The sequence below is a fragment of the Rhipicephalus microplus genome, chromosome X (genome assembly GCF_043290135.1).
Source record: "Rhipicephalus microplus isolate Deutch F79 chromosome X, USDA_Rmic, whole genome shotgun sequence".
Lineage (NCBI taxonomy): Eukaryota > Metazoa > Arthropoda > Arachnida > Ixodida > Ixodidae > Rhipicephalus > Rhipicephalus microplus.
The window spans coordinates 84,374,941-84,390,664 of NC_134710.1; the positions used below are offsets into that span (position 1 = coordinate 84,374,941).

The window sequence follows — 15,724 nt, forward strand, 5'->3', positions numbered from 1 at the left end:
GCTGTCGGAAAAGTGAATAGCTCAAGGTTAACTGAAAACATTATGCCAAAGTATAGCCAAAGTACCCAGATTAACAAGAACAAGGTTACTAGATTCTTAGGACAGGAATGCCAAAACGCTTTTAGCACTTTTTGCATCTTTATCACCTCGATCGCTACGTTAGCTGTATGCCTTCGGCTAGTAATCACGTCGCCGCAACTGTGATTCCGTATGCGGCCGTTGCAGAAAAACATAGTTCCGTTTTTGATTCCCGTGCACTGGCTGTGCATGTGCCTTTAAAACCATGTCGTTCTTTGCTATCTACTATCGCATCTGTTGCGATCTTGTCTGCAGGGTTTGTTGAAAGCAATGTCGCTTTAGCTGGTCGAGCAATGAACACTCATGCACTTGGAGGTTCTGTCAGTTACGTCATCGCCACACATGATCGTGTCAAGTGTGACCGTGGTTTCGTCCACAGCGATACTGCCAAACCATAACCGCGGTTCTGACAGTGCTTGCACTGGCACCATGCATCCTTCCAAAACTTCGAGCACGCTGCTCTCGGCTTATGTTCCACGGTTTCGGCACTGAAGTTCATACGACCCGCCTCAATGAGGAAAAGAGCTTGGAAATCTGAATTTCGGACGTTTAGATGAATGCTTCCTGAATTAGTTTACAATAAAATACGATTGGTTCTCCAAAAACCTGGATTAGATTTGGCTGCATTTTCGTCAATGCAGCCAGATCCTGCACAGAAATTTCAATTTCAGGGAAATTTTTCTGACAACTGTACAAACGTTAGAACTGGTCGAAATGTGGGAGACTTGGGCAAGTATGCTAAACTACCACATAAAGGAGGCCGCAGCGTCGATTGGGAGTGCTCAGGAAATTCAAGGATCTTCAAGGATGGGAAAAAATATCAGAACTTTCAAGGGTTTAGAAAATGCATTTTTTTAATTCAAGAGTTTTTAAGGTTTTCAAGGAGCTACAATACCCAGCTAGAATACCGAATCACAGCTTTTTTTTGACAATGTTGAAAAAGCGTTGCAAGGCCCATTTAAACTTCTTCAGCGTGCTGCACGGTTGTTCAGCTGGAAATCATTTAGGGGTGGTTCAATCACATTTTATATATATATGTTTGTGCAAGTGTTTCTATGCTTGCATGTACATACCTTATCCAAACAAAAAAGAAATATTTGTGAGGGGGTGGGTGGGCTTAAACTCCCTGCCCCCATCCCCTGCTATCATTTTGACAAAACTGGTTGCACAGTTAAGCCATTTCTTTGGATTCTTTAAACACTCAATATGAGATGTAAACACGAAATATAAGTAAAAAATAATAATCGCCACAAACCTCTTCCAATGGCCACAACTGCCGCCGTTGGGAAATCAATTCGTTTGCAGCTGAAATTGTAGTGTCATCAATATTTGCAACCAATGCTTCAGCTGCAGCTCCCACGTCTTTATAACAGTCATCTTGAAAAAAAATGAAAAAAAAAGAGAGAGAGAGAAAAAGACCAGTGTTATATGTAGATTCCTGGTTCACCCAAGATAATTGTCTAACACCCCAACAGTAACTCATTTATACATGACATCCACAAAAATTTAAGAAGCAAACTAAGTTTTTCTAACAGTTCTCTTTTCTAAGATTCTTCTTAAGACCAAACCTTAAGGTTATAATGTGCTACATAAAAATTACAATTTGGCATTTGACAGCATCCCAAAAGTTGGTTTAGTTCCCACAGTGCCATAGCTGATCCAACAAAGAAACTTCAACGTTTTGCCTTTAAGAGTGCAATGCAAAAGCGTTAAGAGGCACCGTTCACATGACCTGCTTATTCACTAGCCATGATTCACTTCTCAGTGGATACCACAACCGTGCTGAGAGAAAAAGAATGCCTGCACATGTGACATTGGCCATTGTGAACTCTCGCAGGGTACCTAGTGCAATTAATGTTGCAAATTACCCAGTACATGTCTGTAAGGTATAATACCGCTGAATACCTTGTTGATGCTGTGACTGATGATTAATTCCTGCTCAGCCCTTTATCTTGGATTGGCAGCTTTCAACCACCCACTCATTATCATACTACCTACCTAGCAGCATGAAAATTTGGGAGACTGCTGCTGGCAGCTTTTTTTTTTTAATATTAGAAATTACTGAGACAATTTTGACACGCTGTTGTTGCTTCCATCCACTGTTATTGCGAAAACACGGCAAATCAGAGCCTCCACCATAGTGTTTTTGGCATCTGCAGGCATTTCCTCGACGACGGCAGTTTGTTTTCGTTCGCCTACACCCGCACCACTTCGCGTCCTCGCCTTTCGGTAACATTTCTGAGGCAACGGTCCTACATGATCCTTAATTAGCCCTTAGCAGCAAGTTGTGTTCCACAAGAAATCCGTGAATACATCCTGTGCGCATTTCAGTTTTTTCACACCTCCTTTAGAAAAAAAAACTTCCGACGCTTCTCTGCCCTTCCACAGAAATCTGTAGTTCCGGTGCTTCTTTGAAGCGATGTGCACCTTTAAGACAGCCTTGCCACCGAGCAAAACGCTTCACAGGCACACGTGGTACAGAATCCATACTTGCCACCTTTCCACAAAGTCACAAATCACGGAAACTCAGCTGTGTAACAGTCCAAAAACACTTGCAAGTACTTTTTTTACTTTTGACGCCGCCATCGCCATTCCAACTGAACGCGAGAAAATATGCCCTCCCCCCCCCCCCCCAAAAAAACCAACATAACGAACACAACTTACACCTGGGCACGTGGAGTACGCCTAGAAGACAGACAGACGCAAAAATTTTGGTACCTTTTCCCTCACTTTCTTAAAAAACAGTGGCGAGCGCGTATTGCGTCTGCCAACGTTTGCACAGATGCGTGGTGCTATAGTGCATAGAATATACTTAGCGGTATGGTTAATGTTGAGATAAGCCCCCTTGTCTTGGTACCGCTTGGACGTGTGGAACGATTTTGACTTGCCGCGCTTCCGGAGGGTTTAGAAAGTGACAGCACAGCAAATTCTTCAGGTCCATCGGCTCGCCTTAAGCCCTTTAAGCCCACATGGCCGACAGATAACCTGGAAAGGGCTGTTTCGCTGTCTGGGCTGCCTAGATTGACTGGCCCCCTCTACATTTATGGAGTAGTTGTAATGCACCATACAATGAACCGAGTGCCGGAACATCTTCAGTGACGTTTCTCGCATTCCAAGGGCCTTTCGAGCACACTGCGGACTGCCCAGCAGCAATGCCTCCTTGATGAGCCACCCTTAAACCTGGCCAACCGGTTGGGTCGACTCTGCACTTGGGGGTTCCAGGTCAACGCACGCGCCAGATGTGCCGTGCTGATCACCTGGGGTATTGTGTGTACTGCCCCCTCCCTGTACGACAAACTGAGCGAACCGTTACCACTTTCCTGGGAGGGGTTTGCGAGTTTGCCTCTTCGAGAGCGCATTGAAAAACGACGATTCGCGAGAGCAGAAAAAGACGACAATTTGCGAGATCAGTGAAAGACGACGATCCCATTAGAGGGTCCTGGACTCTATTGTCTTCCCTCACAGAGAATCTCGGGAAGACGGAGGTTATAAAATGCGAGCACAGAGACACTCAAGTGTGCTTTTCCTTTTTGTCATGTATCACACTGCCTATTCATGTAAATACTCTAAATAAATGTTTCAGTTTCCAGCCGCGGCTCCTCGGCTCGTCTTCGCCCTGACCCTTGGATGGCTCCAGGTGCCGACGAATTCCCCCAGTCACAACATCACAAGGAACTACAAAAGTGTAGTGGCGAGTGCTCTCCAGCAGCGCCGCAACTGTCGCAGCAGGAAAGACTAACGTATGCGTATGATAAAAAAAAAGCCTCCGCTGTGGCGGCCACTTTTTGGAAATATGAGATAGCATTCGTACACACAAAAATTAGGTCAAAATTAGGGAGTCGCCCAGACAATTCAGATAAGTTGGCAGGTATGCATTACGCGATTCACAGGGTGTGATGATTCATAATATTCTACACTTCTGTCACATATTGTCTGTTACCACAACTCCTCAAACAATGCGACGTCCATACAGTGTTCTTTTCCAGAGATGTTTCAAGCACTGGCATATCTCTGACGTAGAACACTTGGCTGCCTTGCAGCATGCCTGGCTTTATTTGTGCATTAAACTCCAAATTTTATCCTTTGCACCTATTGGGACTTTTTACTCTTGGACAATTACTATTTTTCAGTCACTACGAACATCACTGACACCACCACATTTTTCTGTGACATGGCAATTTTGACGCTGCCATGCTAAAATGGCTTAGGTGGAAATTTGCATTAAGAAGCAATAGCTACGAATTTTATGATAAGTAACCAGCTGTGGTGCTCAAACAACACAAATTTTACTGATAAACCTTATGCCTTTTTGCTGTAACACATAGAGCATCGCGACAAAAAATTTGAGCATGAAAAAGTTATTCAGTCTCAAGGCATCCTCTGAAATTTTCCTCGCTTTTAATAGCCCTTTTTCTATCGAAGACAAGCTGAGCTCGTTTGCATGGTTTGTAACGCTCCTGATGAACATGGGCTTGGCTCGTCTATGCTGAAGCACTTGAAGACACTGCAATTAAGCTAGCCTGATTCAATTTGCAGAGTTCCATTGGCTCGAACAGAATATGCAGTAAAAAAATTTAAAACATCCTTAAAGCATACATTTTTGTCAAGAAAGGACAAAAGTCTGGCAACCAGATTTAGAAAATGGCACCCTCCTCTGGGCGGAAGCAGAGTATGTGCGGGCTGCAGGTCTTTTCAGAAAAAAAAAAGTGTGTGCGCCATGATTTTGTGGAATTAATACTTTTAGTTTTCCTTCAAGTGTAGCAGCGGCTACACAGAGCAGTATATATTTCTTAATTATCAGATTCAGGCAATGGACGTGTTCCAACATATCCGCAGCGAACACCGATCGATGTAAGCAAGCCTCCACCTATGCATCAAAGACTTTCTTTCACTTTTTGTAACCCTGGTCCCTGTGCAACACTTTTTGAATTTCAAAGAGACATTTTCGGCATTGATTGCTAGAGAGGTTAGGGCACATTCTGTGGTGCAGTGCAGTGAAGCTAATCCCCTACATATTTTCAAAAAAATTATTCTGCTTGTATCTTTTTGAATCAAATGCCTTTAAACAGTTGTTTAAGTTGTTTGAGAATCAAATAGACATATTATAAATCTGCATTTTAGTTCTGTTCTCGACTTAAGAAAACTGCGTACGGAACGGGTTTAACTCTGTAATATTAAAATTCATTGTATATTTATCATTTGTATATTAAACTTCCAACAATGCACTTGCACTGCTCCAAATATTCGTTTAGATGCCCTACCATAAGAATTTTGGAACCACTATATACCTCTACCAGCTAAATACTTATAAAAACAAGAATAGTCTTCAAGGTTGAAAATATTTCAATAAAGAAACTCAAGCTTTTCTGGTCAATCTATGTAGTATTTGTTTGACTTCCACAAATGCGTACTTTGATACAAAATGTTTAGGACAAAAAACATCCTCCAAATTCCCATAAATTCAATCGAGGAACATAGAAAATGCATTTGCCACTTTATTTTTGTACTGGTGCAATCCAAGTAAAAATATTTTGTAGGCAGCACTTGAGAGAACACTTTGTAGCTAAGTAATGAAGAAAGTGTCATTAAAGTTTATTTTAGACGAAAAATTTTTTAAGCTGGCCCTCAGAATGCATCTGGCGATTCTTCGTACATACACTTTTCTGCACCGTGCACAATCACTCTAGCAGCTGACACTCAGTACAGGCAGAAACCAGATGTGAAGTGTATGTCAGTGGCTAAAGAAAGTTAAAAAGCTTTACCACTTTGATGTGATGGTACAACTACTGCATTACCATTACATTGCAAGTCTATTTTGCTGTCACAAACCAATACACCAGAGAATAGTTTCTGATATCGTTAACACATTGTGCTACAAGAAAACACACACAATTAGTATACACAAAAATATGTATATACGTACCTAGGTACTACTAGAAATTGTATTAAAAATAATGTGCTAAACATACCTAAAGTATTAACACCTAATAATGCCTTTGGCCCTGAAGATAATTCCAAAAAAATAAATCAATAAACAAATTGGGCATTCTGAATATTCTCCTTGTTTTTTGTTTTTTTTAATATACATTCCAAGGGGTGGAACAGGACATCTGAACAGAACCTCTTTAGCAGTGCAAGCACAGTTTTGGAGATTCAACAAAGATAAATTTGAAATAATTTTTTCTTTTAAGCACAGTTTAATAAAAGTGAATGAAAATAAAAAAGGTTCCATGGGACTCAATATTTTTGTGCTAAAATTCTTTGTCGCAATGCTCAATATGTTACAGCAAAAAGGCACAAATTTTATCATCAATATCTGCGTAATCTGATACTACAGCAGGGACACTTGGCATGCAATGACCCATATATATATATTTTTTTCCCTTTTCATTAGAGAAACATGCCATAGTATACCTTTCGCAATTTTTTTTATTTTCAGGCAGATGACAACTTATTAACGTGACAGCATTTACAGCTTGTTTCGCATGAATTCCAGTGTCACTATTGTTCACTGCGAGCAATAAATCATCATCCTGTTCACCATAAAATCGAGAAAGAGAATCACCATAAAATCGAGAAAGATGCAAACAAAATAAATAATAAAATTTCCGGGTCCGAGTGACTATCGAACCCAGGCCATATGCGGGGCAAGTAGAACCACAACATTTGTTGGTTCTGTGGTAGTAGAACCACAACTACCACAGAACCACAACATTTGTTGAAACTGCTTTGGAAAAAAAAATGCAATATGAATGCCATGTAGTGCAAGGAGTCTTCATAAAGGGCCAGTAAACAGGCTCCGACTTTTTTTTTCCCCGACACCTACCCAAACAAGCTTGGTAATTCGTACAGAAGACCACAGCGATCACCTTTTCCGAATACTGCAGTGCTGCACACCGCGTATACCCTCCATTTTCAAACGATTCCCACACCTCTTTGTTTCTGTTTGGTGGAAATGTCCATGCTCCCAGCTATTACATCAGAAAAACGAAACCAAACAAACCTTTCTCAATACAACGGCATCTGTAGCAAGAGGAGGCTGATCAGAGTGTTTAACTGATTCAAGAAATGTGGATTTAAAAGGTCTAGTGAATGTCAGTGAAAGGCTAGGCTTAACCGGAGCGGTACTTCAAAAATGGGTGGAGGAGGGAAAGGCATGTGCTTGAGAGGAACATGTTGCTGACCGTGATGCAAGGCTCGAGCAGGCCGAATGTGAGGAGCACGCACAAAAAGAAGCAGATTTGGCTCGCAAAAAGGCCGAGTGCGAGGAGCCCGCACGAAATAAAGAAGCAGATTCAGCTCACGAGAAGGCAGCACTCGAGGAGAAAGTTTTGATGCTTTGCCCCCGTCTGGCAGAAGCCGAAGAGGGTTCGGGTGGATGCGTGCAACCAGCTGACATTCACTATCGTTCCATGCCACTGCAAGTACATCCCTGGAATTTTATGCCAGCGTTCAATGAAAAACAAGATGATCTCGATGCTTACTTTAGGCATTTTGAAGTAGTGGCACTAGGGCAGAATTGGCCTAGGGACAAGTGGGCCACGGCGTTAGGTATGCTTCTGGTGGGCAAGGCCGTGAAGGTGTTTGGACAGCTATGACACGCAGACTCGTTGGATTCAGAAAAATGCCTGGAGGTCCAATCACGCAAGTTGAAAGCAGACAAGGAAGGAATCTTTAGAGATCCCCACAAACAAGATGCTTTTTTTTGCGATGGGGTTGGGCATGATGCGTCGCTGTGTCACTCCAAAGGCAAGACACTGATTTGTATCATGTGCCAAAAAGCGGGACCTCTTACTGCTAACTTTAAGAAGAGTGACTTCAGAGATAAAGTATTATGTGTGGTATCAAACAAGTCAGGCAGTACGCCAAACGCCGCAGAACACACGGCGCAGGAAGACTCAATTGAGCAGAGTGCACAGGTTGCCGCTGAATCATTATTGCTAGAAGTATTCAACTAAGAAGGCCAGAAGAGTCCGGGTTCAGTAAACAGGAATTCCATGCCAACGTCACCTGGATACATTTGTGGACAAAAAGTGATGGTGCTCCGTGATACCTGAAGATACACAGCTATTGTCCAGCAAAGTTTGATACCCGACTCGGCACTTACAGGAAAAGTCGGTACCGTTATCTAGGCAGATGGCACAACACTTGCACTTTCAGTGGCGTTGATATATATATATATATATATATATATATATATATATATATATCACAACCATAATACATAGGAAACCGAAACTTACTAGTAAACTGCTTGAAGCGACCGGTGTACGAAGTGATTATCAGAAATATTGTAGGCGCCCGAGATACTACCAATCCCGACCATGAATGAAGCTGCAAGAGTGAATAAGAGCTAACTTTCCCTCGAAGTGCATCAGAAGAAGAGAACCCTGTTCTCTTCTTTTGCCACGTTAAACAAAAAGCAGGCTAACTCCCATGTGTTAACGCTGGCTTAAAAGTTGTCTGTCACTGAAGAAAACTTGCAAGTTGCTCAACAAGTCGATCCTTCTCTTCGTGTGTGCTTCGAATGAGTTCAAAAGACTCGATTGACTAGAAGCAGCTGTCAAGAGACATTCCTAGTAAAGTGAGGAATCCTATAAAGACGATGTGAGCTTTTTACCGGCAAAAGGTTGAACTAAATTGTTCTTCCTAAACCTGTGCGAGATAATGTCCTCCATGCTGCCCATAATAGTCCCACAACTGAAAATCAAAGAGTGAAGCGTTCTACAGACCGCCTGCGAGTAGCTTTCTTCTTGCCAGGAATGCAAGCAGATGTGAAGCGCTTCGCACAATCCTGTGATATTTGGCAAAGGGTAGCACTGAAAGGAAAAGTCGGAAAAGCAAAGTTAAGCCAAATTCCCATAATCCACACCTCGTCCGAACGAGTTTGCGTCAACATAATGGGGCTTCTTAAGCACTAAAAGAAACCAATATATTTTGGTGGTAGTTGACTTTGTGACAAGGTACCTGGATGCTCTGGTGATAACAAAAGTTGATGCACTCACAGTCGCAGAGAGTCTTGAAATATTTTCTTGAGTTGGGATCCCAAAGGAACTCCTAACAGACAAGGGCTCGTACTACACATCAGACCTCATGCAGAAAGTCACCAAGCTTCTTTGAGCCAAGATGATTACGACAACTCCTTACCACCCAATGTACAATAGAATGGTGGAACGTTTCAACGGCACTCTGAAAAAGATGCTTTGCAAGGACTAGTGAAGACAAACAGGACGCCATGAAAACAACATACCAGTACGTCATTGACCTGAGAGGCGGACTTGAAGAGACTGTCCGGTTGGCTCATGAGGAACTAGCCACTGCTAAGGAATACCATGCAGTGGAAAACAAAACACTTCCTTTTTGGCAACGACACAGAACAAGCTGCTTCTTGAATGAAAAGGGCCTTTTCTTGTTCTTTGAAAAAAGAATGAAGTGGATTTTTTACTAGACCTAGGCAGTAAGGTCAAACTGTTTCATAAAAACATGTTGAAGTATTACGAACGCACCTGGTAGAGGGAAAGTGACCTAAGGTGTGCTTTCATCGCAGTGGAAGATGACTGTGAGCTGAAGATGACTGCTTCAATGTCCAGCCGTCTAATGCTGTGAACGAACTTAAGCTCGCTGAGTCCCTTTGATCATCCCAGCAATAGGATATCAAAGCCCTCATTGAAGTATATAGAGATGTTTTTTCTGACATTCCCGGTAACACAAGCCTTGTTAAGTGTCATCTGAAGTTGACTTCTGTGACCACCATTCAAGTGCACTAGTATCCTCTTCCATTCGCACTTAAAGATGTAATTGAAAAAGGGGTGGAAGAGATACTTAGGTTGGGAATAATTGAAAGGTCAACCCCACCATACGGTTGTTAAAAAGCCAGACAACTCATTCAGGGTCTGCATTGATTTTCACAAGATCAACAGCATACTTGAATCCGACGCTGAGCCCATTTCGCAGACTGATGTTTTAGCCGAAGTTGGAAACACGAAATTATTTTCCAAGTTGGATATGTCAAAAGGATACTAGCAGATATTCTCATTCAGGGAATCCAAGGCAAAAACGATTTTTGCTACGCAGTCTGTACTTTACCTGTTTAAATTTATGCCGTAGCATAAAAAGGGCATCAACTGTATTTACACGTCTGATAAGAATACTAATCTGCGATTTAAATGAGGCACAGCACTATACAGACACTACCGATACGTGAGACGAGCATGTAGCAACCTTCGGACAACATTTAGAAAGAATCAAGCAAGCTGGTCTTACTGTGAACGCACGAAAATGCGAGATTGGTCTCCACGGTGTCGTTTTTTTGGGGCACTATGTTGGTGAAGGACATATTCGTCCCCTGCAGACAACGGTGCACAAACTACTCTCTGCCAGGCGGCCAGAGACAAAGAAGGAGATAAGGCCATCTCTTGGGCTAGCCGGCCACTACAATTACTGTATTCAAATGTACGCGGAGACAACCGAGCCATTGGTACGGGCCACCAGAAAGCAAGAAAGGAACAAAGTCGAATGAACATATTAGAAAAATGCAGCATTTGAAGGGTTCCGCTATGCTCTCGCCACAAGTCCAATATTGAAGGCACTAGATTTTTCCAAGACATTCAGATCCGACGCCTTTGATAAAAGCACAGGGGCAGTGATGGTACTGTGCATCCTGTTAGCATATGCCAGCAAGCAGCTTCTAGCACAATACAGTCAAAATTCGCAATAACAAAATCACCAGGAAAACCGAAAAATTTTGTTTTTGCGGGAATTTTGTTGCCGCGAGTATGACACATAAAAACAGTGATACGGCCAGCAGAACGAAAATTTGTTGCCAGAAGACAGTCAACTTACTTTGCCGACCCTTGCCATGCAACAACTTCAAAGCTCTCTCTTCGCACTGGAAAAATTGGTCCATTGCTACGTCGTCGCCATGTGCATCGTAGAAGGAGCGAAGGGTGTCCAGCGCATCCAAAACAACCCGCGGGTTGGGTTCCTCCACGTGCGTCTTTTCTTGGTCCTCGGTGTCGTCAGCTTCGCGCATGCTTTTGATAATGGACTCGTCACATCTTCGTACACGACTACGTCATCATCGGCGCGAACGAACGCTTCAACGGTGAGTTCATCTGGGATGTCAATGTCGGTGGCTCGAAGTTCTTCCCAGGCATTGGTCAGGGATAGAGGCACTGCACTGCCACCGCTCTCGCCATCAAGTGCGCCTTCGTACAAATCTTCGTCTGGTGAGGCCGAAGCGCAATCCGTGCGTTATGCTTGCAGTGCGTGATGCTTGCGTGATGCTAGCAGTTCCAGTCTTCTCTTCGTCGTTTCGATTGATTCCAACTGTTGGTGTTGCTTCGGCCTGTTGAGCTCGTCCGACGGCGCCATCTGCACTCCAGCATGATCATTTGCTATCGCCTGCAGTGTGGCCAGGCATTTTGCCGGACACAGACCCTATCGCCGATTTAAGTAAACAAAAATGGCGGTACCCACGCTAGCGCGGCAAAAGCAGATGTTCACAAATTTTGAATGCGCATAATACGCATACGAGCAAACTTTTGACAGAAATTTTCGACAGTTAACCTTTGGCGGGAGGGTAAAATAAGGCCCGCAGTGGTAGAAAATTTGTTAATGCGGGATCGCTGTCCAAAAACATTTCGTTGCCGCAAGATACGTAATACATGGGCTTCTATGAACGTTCGCCGGGGATCCAAAAATATTTTGTTGCCGCGGGGATTTTGTTCTCAGGGGTTTTCGTTACTGCGGGTTTCGACTGTAGATGCATTACTAAACTATTTTGAGAGAATGCTTCGCTTTGGTGTGGGCCATACAAAGATTTCATATATACCTTTAAGACAAACATATTATAGTGTAGACGAACCACCGTTTCGGAATGTCCATCCTTCCAGCCATTGCATCAGAAAAACGAAGCTAAACGAACCTTTCTCATTACACTGACCAATCCTCCTTGTACGCGCAGAGACACGACCTTGCCCATGGGCAACTTGACGTACCACTGAGCTCATTGACTGGTCCTTTGTCCTACGAAATGTCACTTTGGACTTGCGGTGATCAAGTTTTGGCCACGCAGTTCGCATTTTCATTCCCTGTGCTGCTTTCTGACATTTTTCAAAGCCAGAGACTACCGAGAACAGCGGTACGCACGTCCCGGACAGCCAGTAGTAGGCCCAGGTCTGGAAAACGCCCGGATCCGAGTACAACGGACCGGCGCCGGCTGCTGGATCACACGGTAGAAGGGAGCCTGGCTCGTGCGGACCACAGGCACAGGTAGGCTTCGGGACCACGACCCGACGAGCGCTTCAGCCTGCCACTGTTCCGTTCCGATCCTTCTTCTCGAACGCCCCGTCGTCGTCTTCTTCTCCTCTCTCCCCATGGCTTGGCTTGACTTTTCCTTGTCTCATCGTCATCTTCGTCGGCGTACGGCACAGCACAAACTCACAAACATCGCGCACCAGATGAGCCTACCGCGCATATCATGACAAAAGTCCCCCCTTTCAAAAAGTTTTTTTTTTTTTAAAAAAAACTGTCCAAAATGCGCGGGAGACAAGACTTACGACAAACAAATGTACAGAACTGTTGCACCAAGAGAATAGTCTGTATGTGAGAGTCCCTAGGCATATGGTACATTATTACATTAATGTTGTATAGCTAGCATCTACACCTGTAGCCTACTCATATAATCAGCACCTACGTTCTCTGATCCTTTGATATGCTCAACGCGAAAGGTGTACTCTTGCAATGCGAGACTCCAGCGCAAGATCCGGCTGTTCAAATGCTTGGCTAGTGACTTCTGGTTGACGTTCTTCGTAGCGCTTGAGCATGTTTATGTGAAACATTTTCGTGGTGTGCCCAAGGTCCAACCAATAGTCGTGGTCATTCTTTTTTCCTGTAACCGGAAATGGCCCCTTCCAGTGCATAAGAAGCTTGTTTTCCCTGGTTGGGAGCAATATAAGAGCCCGGTCACCAACTTTGAGCTGTCGGGTTCTGGAGGTTCGGTCATAATACTCCTTTTGCGAGTGTTGAGCTCGGGAGAGATTCTCTTGAGCCAGCTTCAAGGTGCGTTCAAGACGTTCTCTCAGATCAAGCACGTATCCGTAAGTAGTCTTGATATCTTCCTCTAGGTCTTCCCCTGTCCAGAGTTCCTTCAATATATCCAGGGGTCCTCGGACGTGCCGGCCGTAGATCAGTTCAAACGGCGAGAAGCCCATACTGGCCTGAGGTACCTCTCGATAGGCGAAACACAGAGGCGCAAGAAATCGGTCCCATGACTTCGGCTTCTCTTGGCACAACTTGCGCAACATCTGTTTCAAAGTGCCGTTGAACCTTTCGACCAAGCCATTGCATATCGGGTGGTAAGGCGTCGAGCTCAAATGTCGAATAGCAAGCAGAGCATTCACCTCTTCCATCAGGCCTGACGTGAAGCAGGATGCTTGATCACAGAGGATCTCCCGTGGAAATCCTATTCGAGAGAACATCTCCAGTAGTCCGGTACGAGAACAGCGGTCTACCGAGAACAGCGAGAACAGCACCCTGTTCTCGGTAGCCAGAGGCTACCGAGAACAGGGTGCATTTTGCTACTTTATCGATAGGGGAAGGGTGCTCCTCACATTGCGCCACCTTCACACACGCCGCTATGACATGTGCTAATGTGGGGGAAGCCCTACTCGGCCATGGGCTGCATGCCGATGACGTATCTCAGACGTCACGTCTCTTTGCCGAAGTGGGCAGAGTCACGACAAAGGGCTATTCCTACCCCTTCCTTACGAACAAAAAGGACAGCAGGCCACGCAAAAGTTTCAACCAGCTAAAACAGACATTCTAACCCCTGCCACTTCCTTACTATAGCACATATCAACAACATCCTTGTCGTAGCATGTTCACATAGAAAAAATACACATATTTTTATTCATTAAAGCTTTTGTACCTCAACATTATTTACTGGCCCTTTAACACATGATATTGTAGCGATGCTGAGGCAGACAGGTTAAAAACAAGCGTATTTATTAGGGCGAACTTGTGCCCACAATTCTAAAGACTATGGTCGTCAAGTCCGAGTAGCCGAGTGGCACAGATACAACTATCTTCCTCGTTGCCCGAGCGCACGAACGCGTGGCGCATGCCAGCCGGGTCTTGCTTGTGCTCTTGCCACAATGATTGCGGCGGGCTACTTGAACGTGGCCAACCTGTCGCGGCATTATCCCCCTCCTCAGACGCATCGTCCCGATGCTTAAGACAGTGAAAAGATACATGCGCACTCTCACTCGTTTTTCGACGATCTGTCATGAAAGAGTTTCATGCGGACTACGTGTACCACTTCCGTGGGATTGCGGCGTCTTGAACTCACGTGTCCAGCGGTTCTGACTTCATAAGTGACGTTGCTGATACGGTTGAGTACTTCATTAGGGCCAAAGTATCGGCAAAGAAGCTTTTCAGAGAGTCCGCGACGGCGCACTGGTATCCATATCCACACTTTGTCACCGGGATGATAAAGTGCGTCACTGCGTCGCTTGTTGTACCGACTAGAATCGATGTGCTGTTGGTGGCGTATTCGGTATCTTGCCATTTGCCGTGTTTCTTCGGCTCTTTGCAAGAAGTCATCCAAGTCAGGTGGATAGCTGCTTTCGTCCTGTAGTGGTAACATGTCATCCAGCGGGGTGGTCACTCTTCGGCCGAATACTAGTTCGAAAGGAGCAACGTGGGTTGTTTCTTGAACGGCTGTATTATATGCGAATGTTACGTAGGGTAATATTTCATCCCACTGTTTATGTTCAACATCGACATATATTGATAGCATGTCGGTCAGAGTTCGGTTGAGGCGTTCGGTTAAGCCATTTGACTGAGGGTGATACACCGTTGTTCTTCTGTGATCGGTATTTGTCATGCGCATCAGGCATTGCATTAGGTCTGCAGTAAATGCGGTGCCCCGATCCGTAATAACGACAATGGGCGCATCATGTCTGAGCACTAAGTTGTTCACAAAGAACTTGGCGACTTCGGCAGCTGTCGCACTGTACAGTGCGACAGCTGCCGAAGTCGCCAAGTTCTTTGTGAACATCATTTGTATCCGCTATGCATTTGTATCAGCTATGCCTTCGCGGTTGTACAATGCGTCATTTTCTACGAGCACCATTATACTGCAGCGTGGCGGCACAGTTACGTCATCATGAACAACGCGTAGAGCAGTTAGGCGTCGTTCCTCAGATTCCTCCACAGGTATAGCTCGTTCAGTCGAAAACAACACGCTGGATCTACGCAGGTTAATTACGGCGCCATTAGCTCGCAAAACATCCATTCCTATAATGAGTTCCCTTGAACATTCTGGCAGCACAATGAAATCGGCCACGTAAATAAAGCCCCGTATTTCAAGTCTTGCAGTGCATCTGCCAAGGGGCGTAATAATGTGACCGCCTGCCGTGCGTATCTGCGATCCACTCCACTGTGTCACAACTTTGTTTAGCTTTTTCACCATCTTGTGACTTATCACTGAATAATCAGCACCGGTGTCGACTAAGGCATTCAACTCCCATCCTTCCATTCTCAACCGCAAATCTGAAGTAACGTTTTCGTTGCTGCACCCATCTACCAGAAATACACCGTCATCACGCTCAAACCATATTGGAGGATCTTCGTAACTGACGTT

The 15,724-nt window shown here is 44.5% G+C and overlaps 1 protein-coding gene across 2 annotated transcripts in view; it reads right to left on the reverse strand.

The window, feature by feature from the left end:
- The window catches only part of LOC119176178 (uncharacterized), a 181,353-nt gene that overhangs the window by 141,179 nt on the left and 24,450 nt on the right, over positions 1-15,724 (reverse strand). For both annotated transcript variants that reach the window (XM_037427333.2, XM_075877242.1), the window contains exon 6: positions 1,334-1,455. In XM_037427333.2, the coding sequence (XP_037283230.2) occupies positions 1,334-1,455 (122 nt within the window). The remainder of the gene's footprint in view (positions 1-1,333; positions 1,456-15,724) is intronic.